The sequence below is a fragment of the Tenrec ecaudatus genome, chromosome 13, assembly GCF_050624435.1.
Source record: "Tenrec ecaudatus isolate mTenEca1 chromosome 13, mTenEca1.hap1, whole genome shotgun sequence".
NCBI lineage: Eukaryota > Metazoa > Chordata > Mammalia > Afrosoricida > Tenrecidae > Tenrec > Tenrec ecaudatus.
This window is the reverse complement of record NC_134542.1, coordinates 79,801,522-79,816,467: the sequence shown is the minus strand read 5'-3', so window position 1 is coordinate 79,816,467 and position 14,946 is coordinate 79,801,522. Positions and strand designations below refer to the sequence as shown.

Below are 14,946 nucleotides of genomic sequence, written 5' to 3'. Positions count from 1 at the left end.
TACACTGAGCAATATCTCCCTTTACCCACTTTTCTGTTGTCCATCCCCCTGGGAGGGGGTTATAGATAGATCCTCGGTTCCTCCTTTCCCCCCGAATCTTCCCCTTCCCCTTCTGGTATGGCTACTCCCAATATTGGTCCTGAGGGGTTTATCTGTCCTGGATTCCCTGTGTTTCCAGCTCTTACCTGTATCAGTGTACATGCTCTGGTCTAGCCAAACTTGTAAGGTAGAATTGGGGTCATGATAGTGGGGTGGGGGAAGCATTAAAGAACTAGAGGAAAGTTGCATGTTTCATCAGTGCTATACTGCACCCTGACTGGTCCTCCCCACGACCCTTCTGTAAGGGGATGTCCAATAACCTACAGCTGGGCTTTGGGTTTGCACTCTGCACTCACCCTCATTCACAATGACATGATTCTTTGTTCTGGATCTTTGATGCCTGATACCTGATCCCATCAACACCTGCCTGTTTTTTATCTGCCTTTTCAACACAAAGTCCTAGGGAATCCGCCTATCAAAGGATGACGGAGGAGAGGCGGGTGCCATGGGTCCAGGGAGGACAGCCTGGAAACACTCCGGAGCCACTGATTTGCGACTTCTCAAAGAGGCACAGGGAATATACGAGGGGACTTCAAAAAGGTTTGTGGAAAAACAGAGTTTTCTCATTGGCTTTTTGAAGGACCCCCCCCCCCCCCACCTCATATCAGACCTTCTCTTAGGGCAGTGATTCTCACCCTTGAGTGTGCACTAGAATAATCTGGAAGGCTTCTTAAAACAGATTGCTGGCTCTCACTTCTACCACACCCCACCTGTATTAGACAGGGTGCTCTAGAGAGACAAAACCAGATTGCTGATAATTATATAAACATATTTATAGAGATAGTTAGATATATAACACAAGAAATGAACTGGTAAATTATATACAGATAGATAGATATATAATACAAGAAATGAACAGTTAAATTATAAAGTAGTACAAATGGCTCAGTGCAACTCACTCCCATGAGAGAGTTGTGAGACACTGGCAGTCCTTCAAGTCTTGAGGGCCACCAGGTGGTCCTCTGTAGAGAGAGCTAGGCTATCCCAGCATAGGCAGCAAACAGCAAGACAGTTCACCAACTGTGAACCAGGTCACCAACTGTCAGTCTCCAGCTCAAGAGATGTAAATTACAATCGTGTGGTCTTAAAGGAACCTCAACTTACAGCAACACAGTCCACAGGCTAATCCCACAGGTAGTGTAGCCTGTAAACTGAGGCACAGAACAAGCAAGGCAGCTGCACACTGGTCCAATGACCAAAGAGCAAGAGACAAGAAAGGCAAGGCTCACGGAGCCATTTATCTCTCTGCCCTTCAATTAATCCCAGTTGCGTTTATTGGCCAGGCTGGCACAATAAACTAACTATCTCACCACCCCACCCATTTCTGACTCAGTAGGTGTTGGGTTGCAATCTGAAAGGTCAACAGTTCCCAACCACCAACAGCTCTGAGGGAGAAAAGCCAGGCTTTCTGAAGAGTTTCAAAAGAGTTACAGTCTCGGAAACCTCTTCCCTAGGGTTTCCACGAGTCGGATTTGCCTCGGTACTAGTGAGCTTTGGTTTTCGTGAGTTTGGGTTTTCATGTAGTCTCTGGTGGCACACATGGTTAAGGGTCTGAAGGTGAGTTGGCAGGTTGGTGGTTTGAACTCGCCAGAAGACAGGCCTGGAGATTTGTGTCTGGAAGGAGAATGCCTAGCAGACTGGAGGGAGCAGTTCTATTGTGCACCCACAGGTTACACACACCAACAACCACGCTGGGTTGGGTCCTGATCCTGAGACTTTACATGTCTAATAGCTTCTGAGGTGCTGAGGCTCCAGGCCGGGCCGCCACATTGTAAAAATCACTGTGCTCCGTAACTCACAGCCATCGAAGCGATTCTGCCTCAGAGCGACCTTATAAGGCAGGGTAGCTCATGGTGGGAGTTGAAAGCCTTGCCTTTAAAAGACACCCATACACAGAAATGTATTTTTAAATCTAGATTATCTCTGCTTTCTTACGCATAAGCATGTTTCTACTTAATAGAAACTTAATGGAAAGCATGTTTCTACTTAATACTCTCCTTGGTCTCAATCCTCCCTTCTTCATCTACAGCAGGTGGCAGCTAAACACACGCGGTCCAAAATGAATGCTTTTCTGCACAGGCAGCAATAGGTATCTGGAATGACTTTACAAAGCTGATCTTAAGATTGTTCCTGAAAAGGATACCTGCTGGCTCCACGGTCGTATTCAATGGTTTCTTGCAGACGTAGGGCAGCTGAGCCTCACAGGAAAAGCTCTGCCACAGACCAGACTCAGCCTCCATTCGGGCACAGCTGGACCTGCCGATAGTAGGTGCACTTGGCGTATCTTGAATGACAGGATATTCAGTTAGAAATGGGATCGGGGGGTACATTTTGAATTCAGTCAGAATAAATAATGTTTATTCCTAATCTGTGTTTTGGGAACCCATGATGCTGGGTGCAATAGGGTCTGCCCCATCTCACAGGGATCCCACGTGGAACAGAGCGGACCCTGCCCATGCAGAACAGAGCGGACCCTGCCCATGCTTACACCGTCCTCACCGCCATCCCTACGTGGCTGAGCCGATTATTGCCGTCACTGTGTCTGTCTTTATCCCTCTATTTCGACTGAGCCTCACCTGACTGTGCCCTTCTCCAGGAACTGGCCCCTCTCAATAACACGTGGAACGTCTCCTCCCCCTCGCTGCTATGGAGCATTCTGACTGTACTTCTTCCAAGAGAGAATTGTTCCTCTTTCAGGTGGTCTGTGTGTTCTGGTAGTCCAATGCTTGTGGGCAACACCGCAAGTCAAATACATCAGTTCTTCGGTATTCCTTATTTATTGTCCAGAATCCCTATGTGTATGATGTGATTAAAGATGCTATCACTTGGGTCTGGTGTGCCTTAGTTCGCAGAGAGACATCTTTTCTCTTTAACACTTCAGAGAGGTTTTTGGTACCAGACTTAATTTCTTGACTGCTGCCTCCATGAGTATTGAGAGTAGATCCAAGTCAAATGGAATCTTTGACAACCTTTCTCTATATATCATGTTGTTGCTTACTGGTTCCGTTGTAAAGTTTCTTGGTTTGTGTTTTTTGCCCTTCTATACCTTGAGTTACAACCCATACTGAAAGCTGCAGGCTTTGATATCTAATCGCAAGTGCTTCACATCCTCCCCATTTTCAGCAAGCAAAATTGTGCCATCTGCAGATCACAGTTGTTAATGAACCTTCCTCCAATCCCGATGTCATGTTCTGCTTCACAGTGTCCAGCTTACAGGATGATTTGCTCAGTGTACAGGTGAAATAAGTATAGTGAAAGGGCACTAGTCAGATGTGTGTATAGCTTTTGTAACTTTATACCAAACATCTCCTTGTTCTGTTGAAACGAATGTCTCTTGGTCCATGTACTGATTCTGAATGAGCCCAGTGAAAGGTTCTGAGAGTTCTGTTTTTCACATTAGCCACATTTGTTACGGTGCACCCAAATACCTTTGCATAATCAATGAACGACGGATAAATGTAGTTCTGCCATTCTCTGCTTACAGATGCGCTGCATCTGATGTAAGCAAAGCTACCCCTCATTCCACATCCTCTTCTGAATCTGGTTAGAATTTCTAGCAGTTCTTTGTCAATATAATACTCTAACTGTTTTTTAAAATTACCTCCAGGAAAATGTTACTTGTGTGTAATATTAATGTCATTGTTATTTAATTCCCTCATTTGGTTGGACTACTTTTTTTTTGAATGTACAAAATTATGAGTCTCTTCTACTTGCTTGGCCAGGTAATTGTCATTCAATTACTTGGCATAAGCCAGTGAGCCCCTCCAATGCTGCTTCAGTCTGCTGAAACATTTCAACTGGGATGCCATCAATCCCTAGACCCTTGGCTTTTGCCAGTGCTTTCAGTACAGCTTGGACTTCTTCCTTTATTAATGGTTCTTAAAAATTTTTTTTATTACCAATCGTTCTTGACAATATACTACTTCCTGAATTCAGTGTGGGTTTTTTTTTGGGGGGGGGGGGCGGGGGTATAGTGTCTGTGTATCTTTTCTATGTTCTTTTTCTTTCTCCCTTCTGCAGGATCCTTTAGTATTACAATTCAAGGCTTGAACTTTTTCTTCCATTCTTTCAGCTTGAGAAATGCCAAGTATGCTTTTTTCTTTTGGTTTTACTTATTCACCACAAACTCTTCTGCGAGGTATTTACATGTAACAGATGTAACATTATATTGTTAGTAGTTAGGTACTATGGTGGGGAAATAATAAGAGTCTGAACAGGCAGGAATATTTTCATGTTAAAGTCAAATAACAGATGGAACACAACATGGACCAGTTATAAATATGGCAAGTTCCCATAGGGACAAAGAATGGCTTGCAGGTCATGTGGTGGCTCTCATTTTGCTTTGATCTAAAGATACAGGTTGTCTAGAGATGAGGCTGCATAAATGCTCAGTTACTGTGGCATGTGCAGTATGGTGATAACAGCAATTCAATAAAGAAAGGGTTAGGAGAAAACTCTTTGGAGCGGTAACCCTAAGAAGAATTGTCAAAATTCAAACTTTTCCTAAGCTCTCAACGAGTAGAATGTTCTTTCTTTCTTTATTTCATGTTCATTCCTTTTGAGTTTTCCTCTTTGAAAGGTGGGCAGGGGAAGAAGAAGTTACCTGGACTCCAGTTGAGGAAGTTCAGTGGTCTGTGGTCTGACCATTCCCAGCCTCTATCTGAGTACAGTTGATTCAGGCCAATCCAGAAAACTCTAGCAATGCCTTCTTTTTCTGTAAAACAAAAGTTTTTCAGTGAAAATTATCTCAATTATGGTCTAAGCCAAACAGTAAAAATAATCGTAAAGCCTTCACTTTAAGTCAGGAATATCTAGGGCAGGCAGTCCCATAGATATTAATAGACAACAAGTCTTCAGACTACTGAGAAACTCCAAAGTTGATAAAGGAATTTAATTCTGCTTTCTGAGTCCTCCGATGGTGCCCCAAGTTTTCCATTCGCTTGTCTAAGTCTCTTTCTTCTAAGAACTGGATTTACTCAGAGTAGTACTATCTACTTTCAATATACCTATACTGATACAGATTTATCAAAAGCAACTTCAGTTACAGCTAGATTTTGAAGATCAGGTTGTGTTCCAGACTGACCATTTAAATTCATTGAGCACATATCATTTTCCAGGTGTTCAGGTCATATAAACCCAAAAGACAAAGTCCTGGTGCTCATGGGAAGTTCAAACTAGTAGAAGGGAAGAGATAGGCGTCTCCCAAATGATAAAGCATTGCAGGTGTCCGGTTAAAAATATATCCAGGAGTTGTTTTAAAGGAATATGTGGGCCTAGAGTGCTAAGGCATTTAGGCTGGGGCTATAGAACAGGATTCAGGTACACACACACACACACACACACACACACACACACACACACACACACACAGGTGTTACAATGGAGAGGCATCATTCAAATGTACCCTTTTACAACCAGATGCCTTCAGCAAAAGAGAGGGAAAAGCAGAGAGGTGGAAATAAATTAAATAGCAAGGGCAATGACCAATATTCTCATTGATGTGCATATGCCCTGAAGCAATGAATGCAATCATGTTTGGACGGGTATGAGTCTGTGCATATTGGAAAAATGGAAAGACTGTAGGAACGATTGTAAGGATTTTGCCATCACTGCCCAGGAACTCAATAGCAGGATTCAGGAACTTGGCAAGGCTTTATCAGCATCAAGAAGAATGTGAAGACTTGCTGGAGGGCCAGAAGTTGAAGGGTTAGTGCAACGGATCACTTGGTCTGTGAAAGAAAAGATAAGGCTGACCAACAGGGAGGACTAGTAGGCTGGGACTGTAACATTTCTTGCTATATTCCTAGCAGTGAAGCACTTGACATTGATTTCTGCATTCCTGCTAGGAAATCACGTAGTGCGTATTATTATGCACACACGTACCCACATTCACATATGTGCATAATATATACGTGTATCTTTGTTGTGATGGAGTTTACACATAACAACTTATATTCACGCTTTCAAGGTCTTTCAAGAGTGATTCTGACTACACATGGTGTTTGTCTTACTGGTGACCTTAGAACCAGAGAGATGTAGCTTTTCTGGAACTGAAACCCAGGGAGTGGAATCACTTCCCAGAGTAGAGGAGAGGTAGCAGCAGCAAAGAGGAAAGGGGTCAAGTTCAACAAGCCAAACAGCAACATTCTAGGGGCAGGAAAGAGTCTCAAAGACATCAGTGGGGATACAGGCTTAATTATTAGTCCTGTGAGATGCAACGGGAGTTTAGAGGGGACTTCAAAGACACAAGGTTCTTTCTGGAAGTTCGGCTGCAAAGGAAAGAAGCAGGGTTGGAGTTAATGGTAAACAGAATCCTGAAAATATATTTGAAAAAATAGTAGTTTTCTTAGTAGACATTTAAACAAATTTGTAAGTTAGGGACAGATCAGTGGCTAGAGAGTGGCTGAAGACATGAAATGGAGGAAACTGTGATGTAGATGTAGAATTTGAGAAAAAGAGTTAGCCTTGAATAAGCTATGGGGATAACAGTACAGATAATTTGGAATTAAAGGGGGCGATAAACTAAGAATTTGCCTTAATTTTCTACAAGAGAAAGAAAGAAAATGATAGTCTCTTGAGGGAGGAAAAGGGAGAGGTAGCTTAAGCATAATGCTGCAGGGAACTGTAAATTACTCCCCGCCCCATGATAGCATAAGCCAGGTCTGTCAGAATTGAATGTCGGCCGCTCCCTGTCAGTGTGCTTGACTGTGGCATGGATGTTATTGCAGTGTTGGAAAGTATACCACTGGTATTTCAGACATGAATAGGATCACCAAGAATGGACAGCTTTTAGCAAAGCTTCCAGACTAAGACAGACTAGAAGAAGGACCTGGAAATTGATATCTGAAAAAAGTGGCCATTGAAAATCTGATGAACAGCAAACGAGCACTTTTTGATATCGGGCTGGAAGACTAGCCCCTCAAGTTGAAAACCATTCAACATGCAACCGGGGAAGAGCTGATCACTCATCAAAAAATGACTTTTAAGGACGTGGATGGATAAAGCTTTCAGGACATTTATTCACTGATGTGGCCCGACTCAAAATAAGGTGAAACAGCATGAAATGTCCATTAATAATTGGGAGGTGGATGCATGAAATATAAATAGAGGAAAACTGTAAGTCATCAAAAATGAATCGGAATGCCTAAAGATCAATATCCCAGACATTACCATTCCCCACTGTCTTTGTTTACTTTTGACTCATGTTGGTGTAGTTAGGTGCCATCAGGTCAGGTCCTATTCACAGTGATGCTGTGCACGACAGAACAAAGCACTGCAAGGCGCTGTGCCATCCTCACAATTGTCCCTGTGCTTGAGTTCATCGTTGTAGTCGTGTGTCAACCCATCTCCACGAGGGGCTTCCTCTCTTTTGCTGCCACTGTACTTTACCAAGCATGACGTCTTTCCCCAAGGATGGGTCTCTCCTGACAGCATGTCCAAAATACATGAGAAGAAATCTCGGCATCCTTGCTACTAAAGAGCATTCTAGTTATACTTCTTCCAAAGCAGATTTGTTGTTCCTTTTAGCAGGCCATGGTATTTTCAATATTCTTCACCAGCAGCACAATTCTAATCTATCAATTCTTTATTGGTCTTCTTTAAAAAATGTCCAAGCTTTATATTCATATGAGGCAATTGAAAACACCACAACGAGGGTCAAATGCACCTTTGCCCTCAAAATAGCACCCTCCAAAGAGGTCTCGTGCAGCAGATTTACCCAGCGCAGTACAGCTTTTGATCTCTGGACTGTTGCATCTGTGAGCATTGATAGTGGGTCCAAATGAGACAAAATCATCGATAACTTCAACCTTTTCTTCATTTATAATGATGCTACCTATTGGTCCAGGTACGAGGATCTTGGTCTTCCTTACATTGAGTTGTAATCCCTACTGAAGGCTCTAATCCTTGGTCTTCGTCAGCAAGGGCCTCAAGTCCTCCTCACTTCCTGCAAGCAAGGTTGTGTCATCTGCATATCACAGCTTGTTAATAAGCCTACCTCCAGTCCTTGTGTCGCATTCTTCTTCATATAACCGAGCTTCTCCGATGAGTTACTCAGCATAGAGACTGAGTAAGTATGGTGAGAGGATAAAACCCTGCTGACTTTAACCATGCAGTGTACCCTTGTTCTGTTCGCACAATTGTTCTTGGCCCATGTACAAGTTCCACGTGAAGGGCTCTGGAATTCTTATTTTTCGCGAGGCTATCTATATGGTTTGTTATGATTCACATAGTGGAATGGCTTGGCATAGTCAATAAACACAAGTAAACATCTTTTTGGTATTCTCTGTTTTGAATCAAGAAACATCTGGCATCAGCAATGATCTCCCTTATTCCACATCCTCTTTTGAAGCCAGCCTCTCTTAAATCTCCCTATCAATTTAGTGTTGCAACCTTTTTTGGATGATCTTCAGCAAAATTTTACTTGCCTGTGATATCCATGTTGTTTTTCTATAGTTTGGGAATTCTGTTGGGTCATCTTTCTTTGAAATTAGTACAAATATAGATCTTTTCCAGTCAGTTTGCCACGTAGCTGTCTCCCAAGCTTCCTGGCATAGACAAGTGAGTGCTTCTAGTACATTAGCCTGGTGAAACATTTAAATTGGTTTTCCATCAATGCCTGCAGTCTTGTTTTTGGCTAACAGGACTTCTTTGTTCAGCACCATTGGTTCTTGATCACGTGCTACCTCCTGGAATGGTGGAGCGCTGACCAGTTCTTTTTGGGACAGTGTCTCTGTGTATTCTTTCCATCTTCTTTTGCTGTTTCCTGCATCATTCAGTATCTTTCACATGAAATTGTTCAACACTACAACTCAAGGTTTGAATAGTTTTCTTCAGTTCTTTTAGTTTAAGATATGCTGAACGTGTTCTTCCCTTTTGTTTTTCTAACTGCAGGTCTTCACACATTTCATTAAAATATTTGATTTTTGTTCTTCTCAAGCTGCCCTTTTAAACTTTTAATTCAGCTTTGTGACATCATCATCTTTTCTATTTGCCTTAACTCCTCTATAATTTAAGAGACTCGCATGGCATGCGCTTTGGTCTTATCATTCTTTCCTGTCTTTTAAATGACCTCTAACTTTCCTCATAAATGATGCTCTTGATGTCCTCCCACAGCTCATCAGGTCTTCTGTCATTAGTGTTCAATTCATCAAATCTGTTCTTGAGATGGTCTCAACAACCCATTGGGATAGATTGAGGTGGTACTTTGGCTCTCATGAATTTCTTTTAGCTTCAACCTGAACTTACACATGAGCCATTGATGGTCGGTTGCACAATCATCCTACGGCCTGGTTTTAGCTGCTGATGTTGAGCTGCTGCAAACCTGAAGCACAGCTTTGAAGTATTGTCAGATCCTGAAGGCCTCAGGAATGGAAGCAGAACATCGTCAGCGATTGAGCTAGAGGAGGGCTCCTTGGTTTGGAAGGCATGTGAAATATGATGGATGAGGAGGTGCTCTGCATGAATGGAATAAAAGCTACGGGAGTGGAGCATTCTGGAACTTCATTTGCTGGTGGGGCACGATTCAAGATAAGAAGAAACAGCTGCAAAAATCTAATAATCTGAACATGGAATGTGCGAAGTATGAATCTAGGAAAGTTGGGGGTTATCAAAATCAAATGGGATGCATAAAGATTGATATCTTAGGCATTCGTGAGTTGAAATGGGCTATTATGGGCCATATTGAATCCGAAAATCATATGGTTTGCTATGCTGGGAATAACACAGACAAGAGGAATGGCACTGTATCCACTGTCAGAAAGGACATGTCGAGATCTATGCTGGAGTAGAATGTTGCCTGTGATAGGACTATCTCTATCCTCCTTCAAGGGAATACAGCTATTTTTCAAATTATGCACACCAACAAAATCTAGCGATGAAGAAATTGAAGAATTCTACCAATGAGTTCTCTATAGGCAATTGAATGATTCAGGAAGCATCAAGAGAAGATGGAAAAATATCCACTTACTGTACCAAAAAAAGCCCCAACTCGTCAACATTCTACCATTTCAGGAGGTAGCATATGAATAAGAACCAGATGGTGCTGAAAGATGAAGTGAAAGCTGCACTCAATGCATTGGCCAAAAACAATGCTCCGGGACTTGAAATGTTTCAGCAAGCTGAAGAAGCATCGGAAGTACTCACTCATCGGTGCCCAGAAATTTGGAAAACAGCTACTTGGCCAGCTGACTGGGGAAAAAAAATCTATATTTTTACCCATTCCAAAGAAAGGTGCCCCAACAGAATGCTCAAACTACAGAGCAATATCATTGATATTACATGCAAGTAATATTTTGCTGAAGATCATCCAACAAAGGTTGCAGCACTACATTGACAGGGAGCTACCAGAAGGTCAGGTCAGATTCAGAAGAGGGTGTGGAACAAAGGATATCATTGCTGATGCCAGATGGATCTTGGCTCAAAGCAGAGAATACCAGAAAGATCTTTCCTTGTGTGTCATAGACTATGAATACACAGTCAGCTGTGTGGCCCAAAATAAACTGTAGCTAGCCTTGAGAAGAATAAGAATTCCAAAACACTTCATTATGCTCATGTGGAACTTGTACATGGATCAAGATACAGTTGTGCAAACAGAACAATGGCTTATGGCATGGCTTAAAATCCAGAAAGGTGTGTCAGGGTTTTATCCTCTCACCATACTTATTCGGTCTCTATGCTGAGTAACTCATTAGAGAAGCTGGTTAATATGAAGAAGAGTGTGGCATCAGGATTGGAGGTAGACTGTTACCAACCCATGATATGCAGATGACACAACCTTGCTTGCAGGAAGTGAGGAGGAATTGAAGGCCCTGCTGATGAAGACAAGGATTGGAGCCTTTAGTATGGAACACAACTCAATGTAAGGAAGACCCAAATCCTCCCAACTGGACCAATAGGTAACATCATGGTCAATGGAGAAAACCTTGCCGTTGTCAAGGATACGGCTCACAGAAGCAACAGTCCAGAGATCAAAAGCTGTATTGCACTGCGTAAATCTGATGCACGAGATCGCTTTCAAATACTGAAGAGCAAGGAAGTTACTTTGAGGACTAAGGTGAGCCTGATCCAAGTCATCGTACCCTCCGTTGCTTCCTATGCGCGTGAAAGCTGCACATGGATAAGGAAGACTTGAGAAGAATGGATACACATGAATGGTGGTGCAGGAGAAGAATTCCAAAAGTACCTGGACTGCTGAAAGGACAAACGAATCTGTCTTGGGAGATGCAAGGCCAGAATGCTCCTTAGCGGCAAGGATGGCAAGCCTTTGTCTCCCATACTTTGAGCATGTTGTCAGCGGGGACCAGTCCCTGGAGAAGGACATCATGCTTGGAAGGATGGAGGGGCAGTGGTGGAGGGAAAGGTCCTCAATGAGAGGATTGACACAGTGGCTACAACAATGGGCTCAGGCAGAGGAAAATTTGATAGGATGGCACGGGACTATGAAGTGTTTCATTTTGTCTTGCATGGGGTCCCTACGGGTTGGGGCTGACTCAATGCACCTAACAACATGACACCAATGTCGTCAGTCTGAAATTCTGACTCACTGCGACCTTACATAGGATTTCCCAAACTATAAGTCTTTACTGAAGTTGGCAGCCTTGTGTTTCTCTGAAGAGCAGCTGGTGGGTTGTGGTGGGTAACAGCCCAGCCCAAGGTGCCATGAGGGATCTTATCGTAGGCATTAGTGATAGCAAATGAAGTGGTATTGGCCTTTTTGAATCAGACAATCATAAGGTTTACTAAGCCAGGAATAATAGCAATTCAAGAATAATGGCTTTACATTAATCATCAAAAAGAACATTTCAAGATCTATTTTGAAGTACAATGCTGTCAGCGAGTAGGTAATATTCATATGCCTACAAGGAATACAAATTAATTTTATTATTATTAAAATTTATCCACCAGGTACTAATGCCATAGATGAAGAAATGGAAGATTTTAAGTAACTTTTGCAGCCTCAAATTGATAGGACATGCAACCAAGGTGCATTGATAAAAATGGATTCGAATGCCAAAGTGGAAAACAAAGAAGGATACATAACTGAAACTGTGGTCTCGATGATGGAATCAATGCCAGAGATTGCTTAATAAAATTTTGCAAGGCCAATGACTTATTCAATGCAGACATCATTTTTTTAATAACAGGAATACACAGGAATCTCCCTGGATGGATTCACTGGCATCCAGTTAACTACATCGGTAGAAAGGCATGATGGAGGCACTCGGTGCCATCAGTCAGAACAAGGCCAGAGTCTACTGGAACAGATCATCAATTGCTCACAGGCAATTTCAAGTTAAAGCTGGAGACAATGAAAATAAGTGCAGGAGAACCAAAGTATGACCATGAGTATCCCCCCCTCCCCTGGGCTTTCTAGACCATATCAAGAATAGATTTGATGTACGGAGCACAAATAACCAAAGATCAGATGAGGTGTGTGGTAACATCACAGACATCACATAAAGGGACTTCAAAAATTTCCTGGGAAAGTGGGATTAAACTTAATAGGATTTCCCCCCCATACACGTGTGGATGCCCCTCATACACAAAGCAAAAGAGAGGAAGAGAGAGAATCCAATAATGATAATCATATGGTCATTAAATAAGGTCAAGATGATCATTAAAAAGAGAGAAAAAGAAAAGACCAAATGGATGTTAAAAGAAACTCTGAAATTTACTTTTAAACACAGAGTAGCTAAAAAAAAAAAAAAAGCATAAATGAGGAAGTGAAAAAGGAGAACAAAAGATTCCAAAGAGTAGCTACTATAACCTAGGGGTGTATTTACAGTATATTTGAGGTTAACATTCTCCGTCATGCTCTGCATACATCCCACTTTTATTTCCCAGACAAGATCCAGAACTTTGATGACAAAAACATCTGTCTAATTTCATTTTTTGTCAGCCTCACCATTCCTAATGCTGTGTTACCCACAGAGTAGTTTTCAGTAAAGGGGCATTTAGTGTCAGTACCCTGAATGGATTTTAAAATCTACAGCAGATCCATAAGGAAAAAGGCAAATAACTCAGTTGAAAAATGGGTAAAGGGCATAAGCAGAAAAAAATAAAAGAGGAAAAGCCTGAATTCCTAATAAGCACTAGAAAAGATTTGAAACCACATTCATTACCAAGAAATGCAAAAGGACCATGGAACACCATTTCACATTCATCACAGTGGCCAATTAATAACACATCAAAATAGACAAAATAAAGAAAATGCTACTCACTTAATATGTCCAAGTTCTTAAATCCAGGTACTCACTCACTCAATCACTCACTCACTCACTCACTCACTCACTCACTCACTCACTGCCATCAAGTCACTTCAGACTCATAGCAACCCTATAGGCTGTAACTCCTTATGAGAGTAGAAAGCCTCATCTTAAAGATGCTTAAGAATTTTTAAAACTCTGTGTGCCTCCCAGGAGCACACTCCTTCATGAAAATGGTGAGGCCTCTTTACTGAAGACTTCCAGTTTAACTTGGCTGGTCCTATTCTTTACCATCCTTGCACTCTGACCAGAAAGTTCCTCTAAAGGTGAAAGGAAATAGAAGAAAGAACTAGGAGGCAAAGGACATTTATAAAAGTCTAAATACATTTATAGAAGTCTAAATGCAAATATATTTATATAGAATGATAGGAAAATAGATCTATGTACATATATTCGTATGTTAAGTGTTAAGGTAGCAGATGGATATTGAGCCTCTACGCAAATATTCCCTCAACACAAGAACCTTTTGTTCTAATAAGCCAGCATTCTGTGATGCTCACCTTCCCAACACAATCACTGAAGACAAAGTGGGTGCATAAGCAAATGTGGTGAAGAAAGCTGACGGTGCCTGGCTATCAAAATATATAGGGTTTGAGGTCTTAAAGGTTTGAAGATAAGTAAGCGGCCATCTAGCTGAGAAACAACAAAGCCCACATGGAAGAAACACACCAGATTGTGTAATCATGACGTGTCAATGTGATCAAAGACCCAGGTCAAAGATCAAAGACCCAGAATAAATAATCATATTGATGCAAACGAGGGGATGGGCGGAGTGGAGACCCAAAACCCATCTGTAGACAATTGGACAACCCATCACAGACGGGTCACAAGGAAGGGATGAGCCAGTCAGGGTGCAGTGTAGCACTGATGAAACATAACTTTTCTCTAGTTCTTTAATGCCCCCCCCCACTATCATGACCCCAATTCTACCTTACAAATTCGGCTAGACCAGAGCATGTACACTGATACAGATCAGAGCTTGAAACACAGGAAATCCAGGACAGATAAACCCCTCAGGACCAACCATGTGAGCAGCGCTACCAGGAGGGTAGGGAAAAAGTGGGGGGAGAAAAGGGGAACAGATCACAATGATTGACATATTCCCCCCACCCCAGGGGGACAAACAACAGAAAAGTGGGTGAAGGGAGACAGCAGACAATGTAAGATACAAAAATAATAATAATTTACAATTTATCAAGGGTTCATGAGGAGCTGATCCCAAAGGTTCAAGTAGAAAGAAAATATTCTGAAAATGATGATGGCAATAGATATACAAATGTGCTTAGCACAATGGATCGGGGGATAGATTGTGGTAAGAGCTGTAAGAGCCTCCAACGAAATGATTGAAAAGAAAAGAAAGTTCCTCCACTTTTCAGCGTTCGGAGAGCTCCGCGTTGACTCTTGAATCCTTTCAGGGGGCTGCAATGTTCTGTTTTCTGAACGCCAGCCTCTCTTTACTCTCCATCACAAGAGGCATTTTCCCATGAGCAGAATATGCTCTTTCTCTGTTTTGTTTGGCTCTTGCTTGTGGGGGTCCAGGGTGAAGATTTACTTCAGAAGAGAAGGTCACAAAAACACATAC

The 14,946-nt window shown here is 42.1% G+C and overlaps 1 protein-coding gene across 1 annotated transcript in view; it reads right to left on the bottom strand.

The window, feature by feature from the left end:
- LY75 (lymphocyte antigen 75) overlaps positions 1-14,946 on the bottom strand; it is a 114,848-nt gene that overhangs the window by 87,216 nt on the left and 12,686 nt on the right. Inside the window, exons 5-6 of the mRNA XM_075529667.1 lie at positions 4,703-4,813; positions 2,243-2,383 (exon numbers count right to left, since the gene is read on the bottom strand). Of these exons, the coding sequence (XP_075385782.1) occupies positions 2,243-2,383; positions 4,703-4,813 (252 nt within the window). The remainder of the gene's footprint in view (positions 1-2,242; positions 2,384-4,702; positions 4,814-14,946) is intronic.